Source organism: Selaginella moellendorffii, unplaced genomic scaffold (assembly GCF_000143415.4).
Source record: "Selaginella moellendorffii unplaced genomic scaffold, v1.0 SELMOscaffold_44, whole genome shotgun sequence".
NCBI classification, from domain to species: domain Eukaryota; kingdom Viridiplantae; phylum Streptophyta; class Lycopodiopsida; order Selaginellales; family Selaginellaceae; genus Selaginella; species Selaginella moellendorffii.
Genome location: NW_003314305.1, coordinates 749,179 through 765,835, shown reverse-complemented (window position 1 = coordinate 765,835; position 16,657 = coordinate 749,179). Strand labels below are relative to the sequence as shown.

Here is a 16,657-nt window from a genome sequence, read left to right as displayed (position 1 = left end):
ATGCCCCAGCATGACACTATAACAGTGACGGCAATTCGGCATTTGTTGCGAGGGACAACCTTGTTTGAGCCAGAAAGGAATGGCGATGACTTTGAGAGCTCAGTGGAGTTAGTCTGCTAGCCGAGCACTCGACCAAGAACAGGAACTCGAACCGGCTGGAATGGATCAAGTCCAGAGTCGAAGAGACATCCTCCTGGAAAACCAGCATCAGTGTGAGTGTAAGCATTGTCCGAAAGAACTTACGCTGCCATGCAAAGCTTTGATCTTCATATGCGGCAAGCTGACTCCTGGAACGCTCAAAGGAACATAATCCGTTGCCTCTCTGGGGAGGCCTCCTCGACGTTATCCCCCCGGAACAAGTGCTACTTTAGTGTATCTGGAAAGAAGCAGCGATCCTAGTGATGGAAAAAAAAAATCAAAGAAAAACAAAGTTGGTCAAGGAATTTGAGACAAGGTACCTAGCATATCATGGATCGTCCCATAGCCGCTGGAATTTAAAATTTCTCAACGCGATCTGGAGATAGAAAATAAAGAGTGAGAAACAATAAATTTGTTTTTTCACTCAAATGGTCTTCTTTCCATCTCATACGTTTCGAGAAGCGTGGAGCGTCAAGTACCGCAGACACCTTCCTTGCGAGATTATGTACGTAGTGCATTTTTCCCTCCCAAGAACCCTAAAAATCTGATTTAAACCCGATTTTGGCGCCAAAAAGAAAAGGGTAGAGGTCTAGGTTGCATGCCGGTGCGCAGCGGCGGGGCGATTCCAAGCAAGTCTCTCGCCAGTGGAATCAACAGGTGCGTGATGTAGCGGATGTGAGGCGATTCGACAATCTTTTAGCCGAGGATCGAGCAGTCGGTCAGGTCAGGTCGGCGCAGGCGAATTTCATGACTGTCGTGGTGAACGAGCTGGAGCGCTCGATGAGCTTGCAAGAAGAGGGCTTTAGAGCAGGGATTAAGCTTCTTTACGTGGTGAGAGCACTTCTCCAAAATACCAGTGGCTAATGTTGATTTGCTACTGGTGCTGGATAGGCCGCGCTTGGATCCTGTGATAATGAATAGGTTCTTAGTCGAAGGCGAGTCTACTGGAATACCTCTAGCAGTGGTGCTCAGTAAGGCGGATCTTGTTACTCAGGAGGTACCCGTTTTATTTCTTTTGCAAAGCTGATAGAAGGATCATCTTTAGTTTTCAGATGAAAGATAGCTGGGAGAAGCAGCTGATGGAGTCGGGATATAAACTATACATATGCAGTGTAGAGACTGGTATGGGGCTTCATGAAGATAAAACATCAGCTGTTTTTGGCCCAAGTGGAGTCCGAAAATCGAGCTTGATCAACTTTCTACGTGGAAAATCTTGCCTTCCACCAGATGACATCCAGGTCTGTATACCTTCGAAGTTCGTCTGAAACTAACTTGTCGCGTGTACAGGCACTAGACGAAGTCGACAATGAAGTCATTCGCGGTCGACACACGATGCGGCACATTTCTCTTGCATCTGCCATTATGCTCGCTGACACTCCAGGTTTCAGCTATCCCAGCTTGTCAATGGTGACAAGGAACTCATTAGCATTGCTTTTCCCCCAGGTATTTTTTGTCAGCTTCTTCTTATCGCGATTGTGAGCATAGCTGTGGTCTCAGCTTTTACTTCTCAGCTAGACAGGTAAAGGTGACTTACACTTTTTCTTTTCGTCTTTTCTATTGTCTAGGATCAAGGCCTGGATACAATAGCCGAAGGCTCAAGATATCAACGAAGGAAGAGCAATGCCTTATTTCAAGTGCCGATAAATCCGTACAGGAAATGGACAGGCTTATCGACGAGATTGACTGCAAGTCATGTCCGCGGGTGGCCTACGGGAGTTTAGCCTCACACGAGCAGCAAAGCAGCAGCAACATCAACCTGACAACGCCGCTGAACCCCCCGTGTCTGGACAAGGGCATGTCTCTCCACTCTCGTCAGGGTGGTCGCAGAGCATTCGGTTGGCTTGGTCGTGCTGATGATCTGGAAGCACAGGCTTGACAGGCACTGCAAGGCTTGCCTCAAAAGTATACATACAAGGAGCTGGCGAGTGGGAACCTCGCTTCGAGTAAAGAACGGATGCTTCAGAGGCGTATTGGATGTTAGAAACTTGGACAGCCTTTTTTTGGGAGAAGCTTGCGAATTCTCCAGAGCTACCTGTAAAACAAAAACTCAGCACGAGGTCTCGATCTCCCCGGTAAGCTGTAGGAGCTGCTGCGTCGCGTGCTTACTGAACTGGGAGAAAAAAAAGGAGAAGAAAGGAAAGAAACAGAACACTCTCCATGAAAACTGTGCAAGCCAATGAACGAGAGAGGAAGAGTAGCTCTGGACCTCGGGCCTGCTCCAGCTTAAAAAGCCGCTGGAACGTAAAGAGAAGCTCTTCGCCTTCACTGCAATGACGACCGACCTTATGTGTTTGTTTACTCAGCCAATTGGAGTTTCGGGCAGACGAAGACACATGAACCATGCAGAGAAAGGGCAGTGTGGTATGTGAGTGTCTTTTCAGGCTCTGCTTTCTTTACTTCCTGGTGGGTCGCATCTTGAGTCTGGAAGAGTGGTCGTCTAGCAACAACAGAGATTCATGGCCATGGACAAGGTAGCCAACATCGAAAGCCGTTACCTCGTGAAGAGCCTAAGTATCAACTCCAGGGAAATACAGGCAAAACACAGATGGTGATAAGAACATTCCACAGTCTCAGGTGCTTGATCTCAGGCAACTCTTGAAGTTGAAAATAACTTGCGAGTTTTCTTTTCCCACGATAATTACAGCTTTGCAGTTAGATTTAGGAACTGGAGCACAGTGGATTCAGTTAAACGTATCCATTGCCAAAGCATAAATGAGATGTTAGACCTTTTCTCGTAGTAGAAACACGCCCAGCGTAACAAGAAGGGAAGGAAACCTGTTGAGTACAAGCACAAGGAAAAAAGCAAACCGCTGATTGTCATACCTCTTCGTCATGGTGATTGTTCTGCACATTTAAGACGTTCGCAGGAAGCAGCAAATAATTCGGCCTCATCTGGGTGTCAGCACACGAGCAGTTCATTGTCGTAATAAATGAGGCTCCTCATTCACCGCAAACAAGTCAATGTTCTTGCTTAGACCGTGTGACAAGGAACCCTCCAAAGACTTTGCATGCCATCTGAAATGATCTGACTGTGTATCCAGCGACCTTTTGCCAAGTCCTTCGATTTGGCACAGTGACGAATCAATGGGGTGGCTGGCTGCTCTCTCGAGATCATCATCTCCGCTTACGCCCGGGCCGGGCACCTCCAAACCGCCGAGGACGTCTTCTCGGACGGCAATAGGTTTACACTACTACTACATTCTTGCCGAGGAAAAGACCTTCGATAAGAGAGCTCGTCAAACTTCCGCAATAAAGAGGATTATCTACAAAACAAAATTATGCAAATTGCAAATACCTTAGTGACAAGCTTATCAAGAGTCCCATCAGCTTTCACGTGATTATGATATTTCCAAAGTCGTCACGCTGCACTCCTATCCCTTCGAACATAATTCTCACCTCCTCATCTCTCCATGAGCAGGGATGATCGTGTTCCATGCGACTGTGTTGGGCATGAGCTTGAAGATGCCCTTTGCCTCAGAGAATATTGCCTGATCGAGGTAAACCCATCATCCTGTTGAAGACGTCCTGTGCATCGCTGATTTCTCCAGCCTTTATGTCAAACAATGGCGTGCAAGAAGCCACACTTGAGTTTTCATCCTGTGCACCATCGCCTTGGCTGTCTCAAGATCCCACTCTCGGCGATCATCCCCAGAGGTCCACAGCCGGATCCTTTGCCAGCCTGAACACCTCCTTGGCCTTGTCCATAAGCACCCTCTGGGTATACGTCGATGCGTGTGGAATGCAATGACTGGAGCATATGCCCAGATTGGGCATATGCTCGATGCTCTAGTACAAGTGATGCCAAGCGAGCCAAGAACGTTTTATTGTGTGGAGAGAATTTTGTTTTAAAAGTAAACATTTAATATTTATGAAAAGATAATAACTACAATTCAAGAACAAAGCCAAGAGGGAAAATAATAGTACTATGTCCGTCTCAATCTCAACATCAACAAGTAATCACAAAAACCACTGAGTGGCAAAAATCAAAACTAAAAGCATATACTGTTGCATGGATTGGTTCATATGCATGTTGCTGCAAGATTCTCTTTGATCCTAACCCTTGTTATGGACAACAGCATATGTTTGATTCCATGTTGCCAGACTCGGCATGACACTATATCGCCAACTGCAAGGGCCAGTCTTCTTTGGTATGCCCTATCGCTGTCACCAAGGCATTCCAAGTCGCTATACTCCACTTAGAACAAGCCTCGTCCGACTTCAAGCCGCTCACATTGAGCATCGAGCACAGTCCTTGTCAAAGTAGCGTTTTGTGTCTAGAAGACGATTCTCAGCATTATCTTGCTGAGAGCTCTGAATTTCCCTACTCCACAGCCCCCAAGAGAGAGCATCGTCGCCCAGATCCACGCCGATGGCTGTTCTTCGCGTGTCGCCTCGCACCCATTCTGCCCTGCTCATGAAAAGCCTTGTATTGTGCTTGTTTGCATGCTCGTAAGTCCCATTCTCTTGTTTGGTTTCTCTTTAATGTTCTCCAGACCGAATCAATGAAGCCAAGCAAAGTGTAACCACAAGTTGACTCGGCTTTCTAATGCTTCTGGTGGGCCAAATCTTTAGCGCAACGTTCGAGTTTTCAGACGTCCATAAAACACAAAACCAATGAAGAGTCTAGCAAATGAAATAAAAGGAAGAGATAGAGATTCTTTCATGACTGCAAGCTGTATGTCGTCTATGGATGCTATGCTTTCTGGTGGAGAATGTGGCTGCTTCTATTCCAATAGCATTTGGATCTTTGCTTTTCGGGCTAGTGTTTCTTTTGCAGTGTACCCCTCTCATTTTAACCTTGAATTTCGCTTGGAAGCACAGTTCCTCAGTTATTTCATGCGAATGTACACACAAAAAAAGTAACTGAAAAATACAAATTAGATTGCAATGTTGAGGTTGTAGTCGCTAGGAACGAGATCCCATTGAGCTGCTGGAGAAGTGTTTCTGAAGTGGCAAGGCGAGGCTCACAAGCTTTATGAACACGTCACACCCACGAGCACAAACACTCCCATCTTAAACAATGGAAGTCCCACAACTTTGGTGACCTTTTACGATCCTAATAGTAATCCTTGATCTCTCTGCCGAAGTGCTCTCCCTTCTTTACAAACCTATGCGTCTGCTCTTAAAGCTTGTGCCGCCCAAGGTCAGGTGGCAAGGTGGCGCAGAGGATTTTCTAATGATGCCTGGAGGAATTTGCTATCGGGCATCCGCAGTTGTGACCCAAGAGGATCATGGAATGACAGCGTAGGTAGTATATAAGCTAGTGTTTGAGAATTCGTGAGGCAGGCTGGTGCTCCTTAGGAGTTCGAATTCCCCAAGCTGGGATGTCTTTGAGAGTAGATACGAGAGAGAGATCATCTTGAGGCTTTCTGTCATCTGTATAAGTGGCTCGAGTTGGTTGTTGAGATTAGAGTGAATTGACCTGAATTTCATGGAGATTGTCGTGCAAATTTGAGAGCGTTCGCAGGAAGCAGCAAATAGTTCGGCCTCAGCCTGTGCACAGCGTACAAGAAGTCTGAAGCAGTTCATCTTGCAATAACACCACCAAAGCAGCGGTTGCTCGTTCTCCGGAAACAAGTCAATGTTCTTAGACCGCAGGAAGAGATCCTGGTATAACATCGAAGTTGTAGTTGTTCTCGCTCTTCATTTCCATGGTCTTTCCCTTCTGCAATAGAGTCTTGTGTATCCCGCGTTGCATGGCTGTGGTTCGATCCACCAACGATGACGCCTCCTCTTCCAGCAAGCTCATGACAGAAGCATTAGCCAAGTCAACTAGTGGTTTCACTTTGTTTGACTTCCTTGATCTGAGAGATTGTGTTTTTGGTCACCAAGTTCCATGCGGGCATAGTGACAAGGAAAAGCTTCGCTTCCTCCAAAGACTTGGCATGCCCAATCGCTGCCAACAAGGCATTCCAAGTCACTATGCTCCGCTCGGGCATCTCCACAAACAAGTCTTGTGCAATCTCAAGCCGCTCGGATTGAGCATATGAAACGACGAGCACAGTCCACGGCACAAGATTCCATGCTGGCATCTTGTCAAAGTAGCTCTTTGCCTTGTCTAGAAGACGATTCTCGGCATATCCCTGGAGCAATGCCGTCCATGAGAAGACGTTCCTCTCCGGCATATTCTCGAACAAGGCACACGCCTCTCTGTCATTGCCCCTCGCGGCAAATGCCGAAACCATTGCAGTAGCTGATATAGTGTCATGCTGGGGCATCTTTCGAAACAATCCTCAAGATGCTAAGATACCTCCGAGTCTTGCATATCCAGCAAGCATTGATGTCCATGCAATTGCATTGCGAAGTGACATAGAATCAAACATATGCTTCGCGGTAGACATATACCCACTTTGAGCATATGCTGTAAGCATTGTCGTCCACGAAACAATGTTGGGATTTGGAATCGAATCAAAAAGAATCTTTGCCTCGTCTACATGCCCGTGTTGTGCGTACGCTCCAAGCATTGTATTCCACGCAACAGTATCCCGATCGGGCATCTCGTCAAATATAAGCTTAGCATCTTGCAGATACCCGTATATGCAGTCATCATAACTGCCCACGAGAAAACGTTCTTGGCGTCGATGGCGTCAAACACTTGCTTGGCATCATTTGGGCTACCGCATTTTCCATACATCTGCACGAGCAAATTGACCAGGAAGACGTTCTCTCTGTATTCCATTTGATCTGAAATGATCTGGCTGTGTATCCAGCGACCCTTTGCCAAGTCCTTGGATTTGGCACAGTGGCGAATCACGGTTGCGAAGTCTTCAATGGCGTGGCTGGCTGCTCTCTTGAGAACGGCATTCTACACTACTGGTTTTATAAACGACTTATTCTCTTTTGCCCTCTTGGATAAAAAAATTGATCATAGATCACGATACTGAAGTAATGTGCTATTGCTGCGTTGAAAGACGCAATCATCCCTGGATATAGTTCGTAAACCACACACATTATGTGGGGCTGGCCTTTTTGTGCTCATAGTCTCAAGCTGTTCGCCGCAAAATTCGTAGGAGTGGATCTACTTTCTATTTCTCTTGAGCTCTGCTGTGGAGGGTGATGAGATTGTTATTTGGCTCGGACTGATATCAGAGGTCGTTAAAACTCCTCAGGCACCAGGAGGAAACAAAACTTCACTCCACCACTGTGCTCCATGCCCTGGTCGGGAATCTTCAAAAACACCCGGTGGTGGGCTGAGAAATTCTCTTAAATCCACATTCATGCAACAAGAGTTATCATATATGGTTAGAAGAGAACATTGAGCAGCATAGCATAGAAGCTATGGCAATGCCACGGCCTACTTGTACGAGGAAGAAAAAGGGCGCGGCGAATGCAATCAAGCACGAGAGCTGGCTGTAAGTAACTTCTATTCCAAAGACAGTAGCCCGGATGCTTGGAACCGTTGCTTTCAAATACAATAGATAAAGACTGCTTAATGAAAGCAAGCTGTATGCCTTAGAAAAGCAAAAACTATACACTTTCCAGATACCAAAAGCATGTAACACATGAGAAGATACTCTACACAGCATGAAATTGAGTGGGTTGACACTTTTTACTTACTTTCATTTTAATCAGTTTCTCTTTTTCTTGAGCTCTATCTATATCCAAATGTTGCGGCACTCATCAAAGAATACATATTAATTATATAAACATGCATGATTTAAGCTGGTACAGTTACCTCTTCTTTTCTTTCCACGTAGCGCATGCGAACGTACACACCGAAAGGTACTGTGGCAAGCACAAAGATTGCAAACGAGCACGCTGCAAAGAAGATAATCCAAGATGGAGTGACTTGAACTGTTGAAGTTGTAGTCACCAAGAACAAGGCCCCCTGCTGCTGCTGAAGTAGTGTTTTCGAGGTGGCAAGCCGGGGCTCACTTCCCACAGCATTCAAGCTGACAAACACGTTAAACATGTTCCACACGATCACACCCAAGAGTAGAAAACCCCGAATTCCCGTCTTAAACAGTGGAAGTCCTATTGTCGCTTGCACAACTCTGGTGAAATTGCCTGTGTGCTTCAAGATCAACGCCTCCACCTCTTGCAAATCCCTGTTGAACATCCCCCAGATGGTCACAAGGATGGTCACCACCGCTGTGACAATCCCAACAGTTATGTCCGATCTCTGCGACGAAGTGCTCTCCCATTCCTTCTTCATGAACCTTTGCACGTCCGTTAGAGACTCCCTCAAGCGCTTCTCCAGAACTTGCATGTTTAGATCCTCCAAGCTTACCGTGCACAGCTTGTCCGCCATCTTTGACTGGCCTTCGTCCATGCCACACAAGAAGTTGTCGTCCTCGTCGTCTGGAACGTCGCTATTTAAGGTGTCCACGAGATCTTTAAACATTTCCCCATTTACGAGTCTTTTTTGAAAGATAGGGCTCACGGCAACAATTGGACTTTTCAAGCACTCCTGCAGATCTGACACTAGTGTGTCATCGCTCGGAGCCTTCTTCTGGATCGTGTCCTCGGTGCAAGAAACGAAATCTTTGAGTATCTGGTTGGGACCACGGATTGCCTCCATGAAGTTTGTGATGAAATTCACCTCGAGTAGTATCGATGTCTCCCATCTCGGGCTGTAAGAGTAGAAGCTGGTTCTATTCTCTTCCAAAGGAAACCTATCGTAATCCCAAAACGAATTGCCCTGGCCACACCCGGAGGCATTTAGTTTCAGAGGAAAAATATCATCCTCATTCGAAGCTGTCCCAGTGAAGTCCAGACCCACAAGGCAAAGGTTACCATCGCAAGCGCACTGGAAGCTTGGATAACCCATGTAAGAAACCACGTCCGGGGTGACGAGGATCGGGGAGGCCCTGTTGCAAACCTGGCCTTCGTAGACGTAGTTCTTGATTCCTTTGCCAGAGCTTTTGAGCTTCAATCCAGCACTGGTTCTAGCGTTGCTCACAAAGTTCGTCAAATACACCGCACTATTGTCCAGATACAAAGCGCTGCTCTCCACGGCATATGGTTCCTGTGAAGCCTTCCGATACGGAACGCCAACCAAGAGCGCTGCATATGATCCAAGAGCGGTCTGGACGATCGGCGTTGTGTAGAGACAGGACTCCTCGATGAGATCTTGGATGTCGAAACAAGCTCTTACACTCATCCCCCAGTAGACTGTCATCTTCCACACCAGAGTCCTGCTTCTTTTGACAAGCTCTCCTCCAAGAATGTGGGGATCTGGCGAGCTATACAAGGACCTCTCATTTGTAGAGGTGATATTGCCCGAAACACGCCAGATGCTGGCCCTCTGGTATGCAAGCGTTCCCCTCAGCGAGGCGTTAAGAGTATCCGGGACTGAGGAATCAGAGACCCACTGGTAGAATGGATCGGAGCTTGTGGCAAAGACGGTGGCTTCCCAGCACGTAGAACACTTGTCCTCCTTGATGATATCCGGGTAGTAATCCCCTGGAGGTGGCTTGCTCATCTTTGGAACCGCGAAGATGGCAGTGAGCAGAAGTGTCGCGACGAAAGTTGCAAATGCGGTGCCAATCAAAAGCGCTCCAGTGAGTTTCTCCCTTGGATTCAACATCAGTTTAGGTACGCCTTGTGACTCCGCCATAGCTCTAATGTTCTCTGCTCAAATAGATTATGCGGTGGATACCCGCTGGAATAGAAGTTTATATAGAAAGGTTACTAACTTTTTTGTAAGTAAGTGGCGAATAAAGTGATTAATCCCTTTGCATAGTTGCAGTACGTGAAAATTCTTTGTATGAACGTTGATTGATTGATTGAATTGATTGACAACAACAACGAACGACGATGGAAAATTATGCCTATTCTACATGATCTTTCCCCTCCTGTAATAACAATAAGTATTGATCATACAAGCTGTGATCTTATATAAAACTGGGTACAAATACTGTATTAATGAACATAAAGGTACCACTATAAAACATATAATGGATCAATTCTGGTCGTCGTCGCGGACGGGCACGAATGTGCTCCCTCAGTTGCCTCCCTATGAGGTATTTCTCACCATATTTATTTAAAGCTAGCTAAAAAAATATAAATTCTAGCGTTCCATCCCGAGCACATTTCCCTCCCGCCGAGAGATCCAAGGTCCCAGTCCGTGGATTCCTACTGTCGCAGCTTCCAGTTTAGCGTTGCGTCTGGAAACCTCTTGAGCTGGAGAGTCCCTGCCGAGTGTGTTCCCTACGTCCGGAGCTACACCACCGGGCCACAGTACCGACGTCCAAGCTGCAACGAGCTTGGCATTCCAGCAAGCCCAGACTTTCTGCGCCAGGCCGGCATTGATGCGTGGCTGTTTGATGTCGATGGTACTCTCCTCTCAACCACGCCTTACTTTGCTACAAAGCAGTTCGGGTAACGTCTGGATCTATCTCTTCCTTCCCTGTTGAAAGTTAAAACTTTGCAGAGCTGGGAGCTACCACGACACTGACTTTAACTTGTGGGCCGCCAGAGGCGTCCCGGCGATCGCTCCAGTGAGGACGCTTCTCAGAACGAACTGGACAGTGTTCCTCGTGTCCACACGCCCATAGTCACTGCGGCGTGCGACTGTGAGGAACTTACTCCGGGCGGGCTACAGAGGCTGGAAGACGCTCTTCATGAGGTTTGTGAGCTTTAGATAACGTTGGCTAGCCTGTCATGACACCAAATGCTACTCTTGCTAGACGACCACTCTTCCAGACTCAAGACGAGAACCTTGTTGGAAAAAGGAAAGCAAACAAACTGTCCAGGGGTTTGGCCTGGGTATGACACCAAGGGAGCAACGAGCAACAAGAAAGACACAGGTGGTGACAAGAGCATTCCACAGTCTCTGGTGCCTGATCTCTCGGGTAACAAATAAAACTCAAGCAATACAATGCAAGAAACATACCTCAATAATAATGCAGATTTGGATTGTTAGAAAAAGAGTAATAATTGAAACTAGTACGTCTTTCTTTCACCACGATCACCACGATGGACACAGATATAGTTTTATCCGTTTACATGTTGGCTTTCACGTTGAATTTCGTTGCAATCTTCTGACCAAGCATACGATCCGCCTGCACACTTTCATGGTTGAGTTTGATCACATGTTGTATTTTCTTTATTGTCTAACCTGAGACCAGTAAGAGAGCCAGATGCTACGGATTTCGTGGGTGACGCGCGGGTCGGACAGAGCATCCAGAACTCTCGCAATGAAACGCTCTTGCCTGGAAGAGGAGCAGAGATTCAGTTAAAACATGATTAGCTGAGAGAGAGGTTTGAGATCTTGCCTGTCACCAGGTCCGGAGCGGAACGTTGCTCCTGGCTGAGCAAAGTTATTTTCCTTTTCAATCATCACCTACAAGAGAATGCCAAAGCATAAAATGAGAAGCTGAAAGGTAGACTAAACAAACCTCTTCTCGTCGACCACCGAGAGGGTGGCAAGGATCAAAATGGGAAGGGAAATAGTTCACCTGCAAACACAGAATATAGAACGTAAAAGCAAGAGCGTTGCTTGTCATACCACCTCGTGATGGTTGTTGTTATGAGCACACTTGGGAGCGTTCGCAGGAAGCAGCAAATAGTTCGGCCTCAGCCTGTGCACAGCGTAGAGATCCTGGTATAACATCGAAGTTGTAGTTGTTCTCGCTCTTCATTTCCATGGTCTTTCCCTTCTGCAATAGAGTCTTGTGTATCCCGCGTTGCATGGCTGTGGTTCGATCCACCAACGATGACGCCTCCTCTTCCAGCAAGCTCATGACAGAAGCATTAGCCAAGTCAACTAGTGGTTTCACTTTGTTTGACTTCCTTGATCTGAGAGATTGTGTTTTTGGTCACCAAGTTCCATGCGGGCATAGTGACAAGGAAAAGCTTCGCTTCCTCCAAAGACTTGGCATGCCCAATCGCTGCCAACAAGGCATTCCAAGTCACTATGCTCCGCTCGGGCATCTCCACAAACAAGTCTTGTGCAATCTCAAGCCGCTCGGATTGAGCATATGAAACGACGAGCACAGTCCACGGCACAAGATTCCATGCTGGCATCTTGTCAAAGTAGCTCTTTGCCTTGTCTAGAAGACGATTCTCGGCATATCCCTGGAGCAACGCCGTCCATGAGAAGACGTTCCTCTCTGGCATATTCTCGAACAAGGCACATGCCTCTCTGTCATTGCCCGTCGCGGCAAATGCCGAAATCATTGCAGTAGCTGATATCGTGTCACTGGGGTATCTTTCGAAAACATCCTCAAAATGTTAAGATACCTCCGAGTCTTGCATATCCAGCAAGCATTCATTTCCATGCAATTGCATTGCGAGGTGACATAGAATCAAACATATGCTTCGCGCTAGACATATACCCGTTTTGGGCATATGCTGTAAGCATTGTCGTCCACGACACAAAGTTGAGATTTGCAATCAAACAAAAAAGAATCTTTTTCCCGTCTACAATGCCATGCTGTGCGTACGCTCCAAGCATTGTATTCCATGCAACAGTATCCCGATCGGGCATCTCGTCAAATATAAGCTTAGCATCTTGCAGATACCCGTTTTGGGTATATGCAGCATCATAACGGCCCACGAGAAAACGTTCTCGTCAAACACTCGCTTGGCATCATTCGGGCTACCGCATTTGCCATACATCTGGACGAGTAAATTGGCCAGGAAGACGTTCTCTCTGTATTCCTTTTGATCTGAAATTATCTGGCTGTGTATCCAGTTGTTGTACAGGCACTCATTCGCGTAAGTGAGGTGTCGTAACGGACTGGATCCGGAAGACACACGATGCGGCACGTTTCTCTTGCATCTGCCATTTAGAGGGGCTATGCTCGCTGATACTCCAGGTTTCAGCTATCCCAGCTTGTCAATGGTGAGAAGGAACTCTCCTTCTCTAGCATTGCTTTTCCCCAAGGTATTTTTTGTCAGCTTCTTCTTATCGCAATTGTGAGCATAGCTGGATCAGCTGGTCTCAACCGAAGGTTCAAGATATCAACGAAGGAAGAGCCATGCCTTATCGATAAATCCGTACAGGAAATGGACAGGCTTATCGACGAGATTGACTGCAAGTCATATCCGCGGGTGGCCTCCGGGAGTTTAGTCTCACACGAACAGCAAAGCAGCAGCAACATCAACCTGACAACGCCGCTGAACCTCCGGTGTCTGGACAGGGTCATGACTCTCCACTCTCGTCGGGGTGGTCGCAGAGCATTCGCTTGGCTTGGTGATCTGGAAGCACAGGCTTGACAGGCACTGCAAGGCTTGGCTCAAAAGTATACATACAAGGAGCTGGCGAGTGGGAACCTCGCTTCGAGTAAAGAACGGATGCTTCAGCGGATGCTTCAGAGGCGTATTGGATGTTAGAAACTTCGACAGCCTTTTTTTGGGAGAAGTTTGCGATTTCTCAAGAGCTAACGTAAAGAGAAGCTCTTCGCCTTCACTGCAATGACGACCGACCTTATGTGTTTGTTTACTCAGCCAATTGGACTTTTGGGCAGACGAAGACCCATGAACCATGCAGAGAAAGGGCAGTGTGGTATGTGAGTGTCTTTTCAGGCTCTTTGGGTGCTCGTACTATGGACACGGACGAAACCAAGAAGGCGATGCTTTGCTTCTTACTCGGATTTAGCCCTGGACATTTGTTTGCTTTCTTTACTTCCTGGTGGGTTGCATCTTGAGTCTGGAAGACTGGTCGTCTAGCAGCAACACAGATTCATGGCCATGGACAAGGTAGCCAACATCGAAAGCCGTTACCTCGTGAAGAGCCTAAGTATCGCAAAACACAGGTGGTGATAAGAACATTCCACAGTCTCAGGTGCCCGATCTCAGGCAACTCTTGAAGTTGAAATGCTTCCAGGCAATAAATTGTGAGTTTTCTTTTCCCACGATAATTACAGCTTTGCAGTTAGATTTAGGAACTGGAGCACAGTGGATTCAGTTAAACGTATCCATTGCCAAAGCATAAATGAGATGTTAGACCTTTTCTCGTAGTAGAAACACGCCCAGCGTAACGAGAAGGGAAGGAAACCTGTTGAGTACAAGCACAAGGAAAAAAGCAAACCGCTGATTGTCATACCTCTTCGTCATGGTGATTGCAGCAAATAATTCGGCCTCATCTGGGTGTCAGCACACGAGCAGTTCATCGTCGTAATAAATGAGGCTCCTCATTCACCGCAAACAAGTCAATGTTCTTGCTTAGACCGTGTGACAAGGATCCCTCCAAAGACTTTGCATGCCATCTGAAATGATCTGACTGTGTATCCAGCGACCTTTTGCCAAGTCCTTCGATTTGGCACAGTGACGAATCAATGGGGTGGCTGGCTGCTCTCTTGAGATCATCATCTCCGTTTACGCCCAGGCCGGGCACCTCCAAGCCGCCGAGGACGTCTTCTAGGACAGCAATAGGTTTACACTACTACGACATTCCTGCCAAGGAAAAGACCTTGGATAAGAGAGCTCGTCAAACTTCCGCAATAGAGAGGATTATCTACAAAATAAAATTATGCAAATTGCAAATACCTTAGTGACAAGCTTATCAAGAGTGCCATCAGCTTTCACGTGATTATGATTTCCAAAGTCGTCACGTCTCCAAGTTTCGCTGCGCTCCTATCCCTTCGAACATAATTCTCACCTCCTCATCTCTCCATGAGCAGGGATGATCGTGTTCCACGCGACTGTGTTGGGCATGAGCTTGAAGATGCAGAGAATATTGCCTGATCGAGGTAAACCCATTATCCTGTTGAAGACGTCCTGTGCATCGCTGATTTCTCCAGCCTTGATGTGCAAGAAGCCACACTCGGGTTTTTCATCCTGTGCACCATCGCCTTGGCTGTCTCAAGATCCCACTCTCGGCGATCATGGGCCCCAGAGGTCCACAGCCGGATCCTTTGCCAGCTTGAACACCTCCTTGTGTGATAGCACATCTAGTACAGCGAGCCAAAAACGTTTTATTGTGGTCTAGGATTTTTTTTAAAAGTAAACATTTAATATTTATGAAAAGATAATAACTAGGGAAAATAAAAGTACTATCAACAAGTAATCACAAAAACCACCTGAGTGGCAAAAATCAAAACTAAAAGCGTATACTGTTGCATGGATTGGTTCTCTTTGATGCTAACCCTTGTTGTGGACAACAGCATATGCATATGTCCAGTGTAAAGCAATTCCATGTCACCTCGAAATGCAATCGCATGGACAGCAAGATTCGGCATGACACTATATCGCCAACTGCAAGGGCCAGTCTTCTTTGGTATCCCCTATCGCTGTCAACAAGGCATTATACTCCACTTAGCATCTCAGCAAACAAGCCTCGTCCAACTTCAACCCGCTCACATTGAGCATCGAGCACAGTCCAAGATTCCATCTTGTCAAAGTAGCGTTTTGTGTCTAGAAGACGATTCTCAGCATTATCTTGCTGAGGGCTCTGAATTTCCCTACTCCACAGCCCCCAAGAGAGAGCATCGTCGCCCAGATCCACGCCGATGGCTGTTCTTCATGTGTCGCCTCGCACCCATTCTGCCTGCTCGTGAAAAGCCTTGTATTGTGCTTGTTTGCATGCTCGCAAGTCCCATTCTCTTGTTTTGTTTCTCTTTAATGTTCTCCAGGCCGAATCAATGAAGCCAAGCAAAGTGTAACCACAAGTTGACTCGGCTTTCTAATGCTTCTGGTGGGCCAGATCTTTAGCGCATGCTAGCATGTAAATAGTTAATGAATGGATTCGAGTTTTCATACGTCCATAAAACACAAAACCAATGAAGAGTCTAGCAAATGAAATAAAGGGAAGAGATAGAGATTCTTTCACGACTGCAAGCTGTATGTCGTCTATGGATGCTATGCCTTTTGGTGGAGAATGTGGCTGCTTCTATTCCAATCGCTTGGGCGGTCCACCTAGTGTCGTAAATTATGAATATGGTTCTCTCACATTTTACACGCTTTGAAATGTTTATGGTATTTGGACTATTGCTTTGAGTTTCTATGGTACACCACATCTTACATATATCATACTTAATTTCAGAGGTGAAATATAAAACTATTCAATAAGGGGGTGTCTTCAAAACCGAATGTGAATTTTGCTTTATAAAAAGAAAACCTGAGTAAAGAAAGAAGAATAAAGCTTGAAGTTGATACTTAAAAAAGACAAAAAAAAATCTGACACAGTTGTGTAGCATTTGGATCTTTGCTTTCGGGCTAGTGTTTCTTTTGCAGTGTACCCCTCTCATTTTAACCTTGAATTTCCCTTGGAAGCACAGTTTTTCAGTTATTTCATGCGAATGTACACACCAAAAGTAACTGAAAAATACAAATTAGATTGCAAGTGACTTGAACTGTTGAGGTTGTAGTCGCTAGGAACGAGATCCCATTGAGCTGCTGGAGAAGTGTTTCTAAAGTGGCAAGGCGAGGCTCACAAGCTTTATGAACACGTCACACCCACGAGCACAAACACTCCCATCTTTAACAACTTTGGTGACCTTTCACGATCAAACTTCTTGCAACTCCTTGATCTCTCTGCCGAAGTGCTCTCCCTTCTTTACAAACCTATGCGTCTGCTCTTAAAGCTGCCGCCTAAGGTCAGGTGGCAAGGTGGCGCAGAGGATTTTCTAAT

General features: G+C 46.4%; 4 protein-coding genes across 5 annotated transcripts; 2 read left to right on the top strand and 2 right to left on the bottom strand.

Moving 5' to 3' along the window:
• Positions 1–2,204, top strand: LOC9647540 (small ribosomal subunit biogenesis GTPase RsgA 1, mitochondrial). Its single transcript, XM_024685258.1, has 6 exons — positions 1–111; positions 751–861; positions 977–1,135; positions 1,191–1,376; positions 1,426–1,519; positions 1,582–2,204. Exons 1-6 carry the CDS (start codon positions 1–3, stop codon positions 1,659–1,661), a joined length of 741 nt encoding a protein of 246 aa, XP_024541026.1. The 3' UTR covers positions 1,662–2,204.
• A 7,801-nt stretch (positions 2,205–10,005) lies between these two features.
• On the top strand, positions 10,006–10,637 carry LOC9647539 (acid phosphatase 1). The gene is made up of 3 exons (XM_024685257.1): positions 10,006–10,017; positions 10,169–10,461; positions 10,514–10,637. The coding sequence occupies exons 1-3, from the start codon at positions 10,006–10,008 to the stop codon at positions 10,635–10,637; spliced, it is 429 nt and encodes a 142-aa protein (XP_024541025.1).
• Positions 10,638–10,972: 335 nt separating this feature from the next.
• On the bottom strand, positions 10,973–11,807 carry LOC9647538 (catalase-1/2). Of its 2 annotated transcripts, none has more exons than XM_002980209.2 (5): positions 11,591–11,807; positions 11,481–11,540; positions 11,358–11,425; positions 11,201–11,294; positions 10,973–11,144 (listed from the first exon to the last, which is right to left on the bottom strand). In XM_002980209.2, exons 1-5 carry the CDS (start codon positions 11,693–11,695, stop codon positions 11,085–11,087), a joined length of 387 nt encoding a protein of 128 aa, XP_002980255.2. In that variant the 5' UTR covers positions 11,696–11,807; the 3' UTR covers positions 10,973–11,084. The 2 variants fall into 2 exon arrangements, with proteins under 2 accessions (XP_002980255.2, XP_024541127.1); XM_024685359.1 differs by having other exon boundaries at positions 11,594–11,807.
• A 37-nt stretch (positions 11,808–11,844) lies between these two features.
• On the bottom strand, positions 11,845–12,571 carry LOC112349953 (pentatricopeptide repeat-containing protein At4g02750-like). Its single transcript, XM_024685256.1, has 2 exons — positions 12,420–12,571; positions 11,845–12,292 (listed from the first exon to the last, which is right to left on the bottom strand). The coding sequence occupies exons 1-2, from the start codon at positions 12,569–12,571 to the stop codon at positions 11,845–11,847; spliced, it is 600 nt and encodes a 199-aa protein (XP_024541024.1).
• Positions 12,572–16,657: the final 4,086 nt, after the last annotated feature.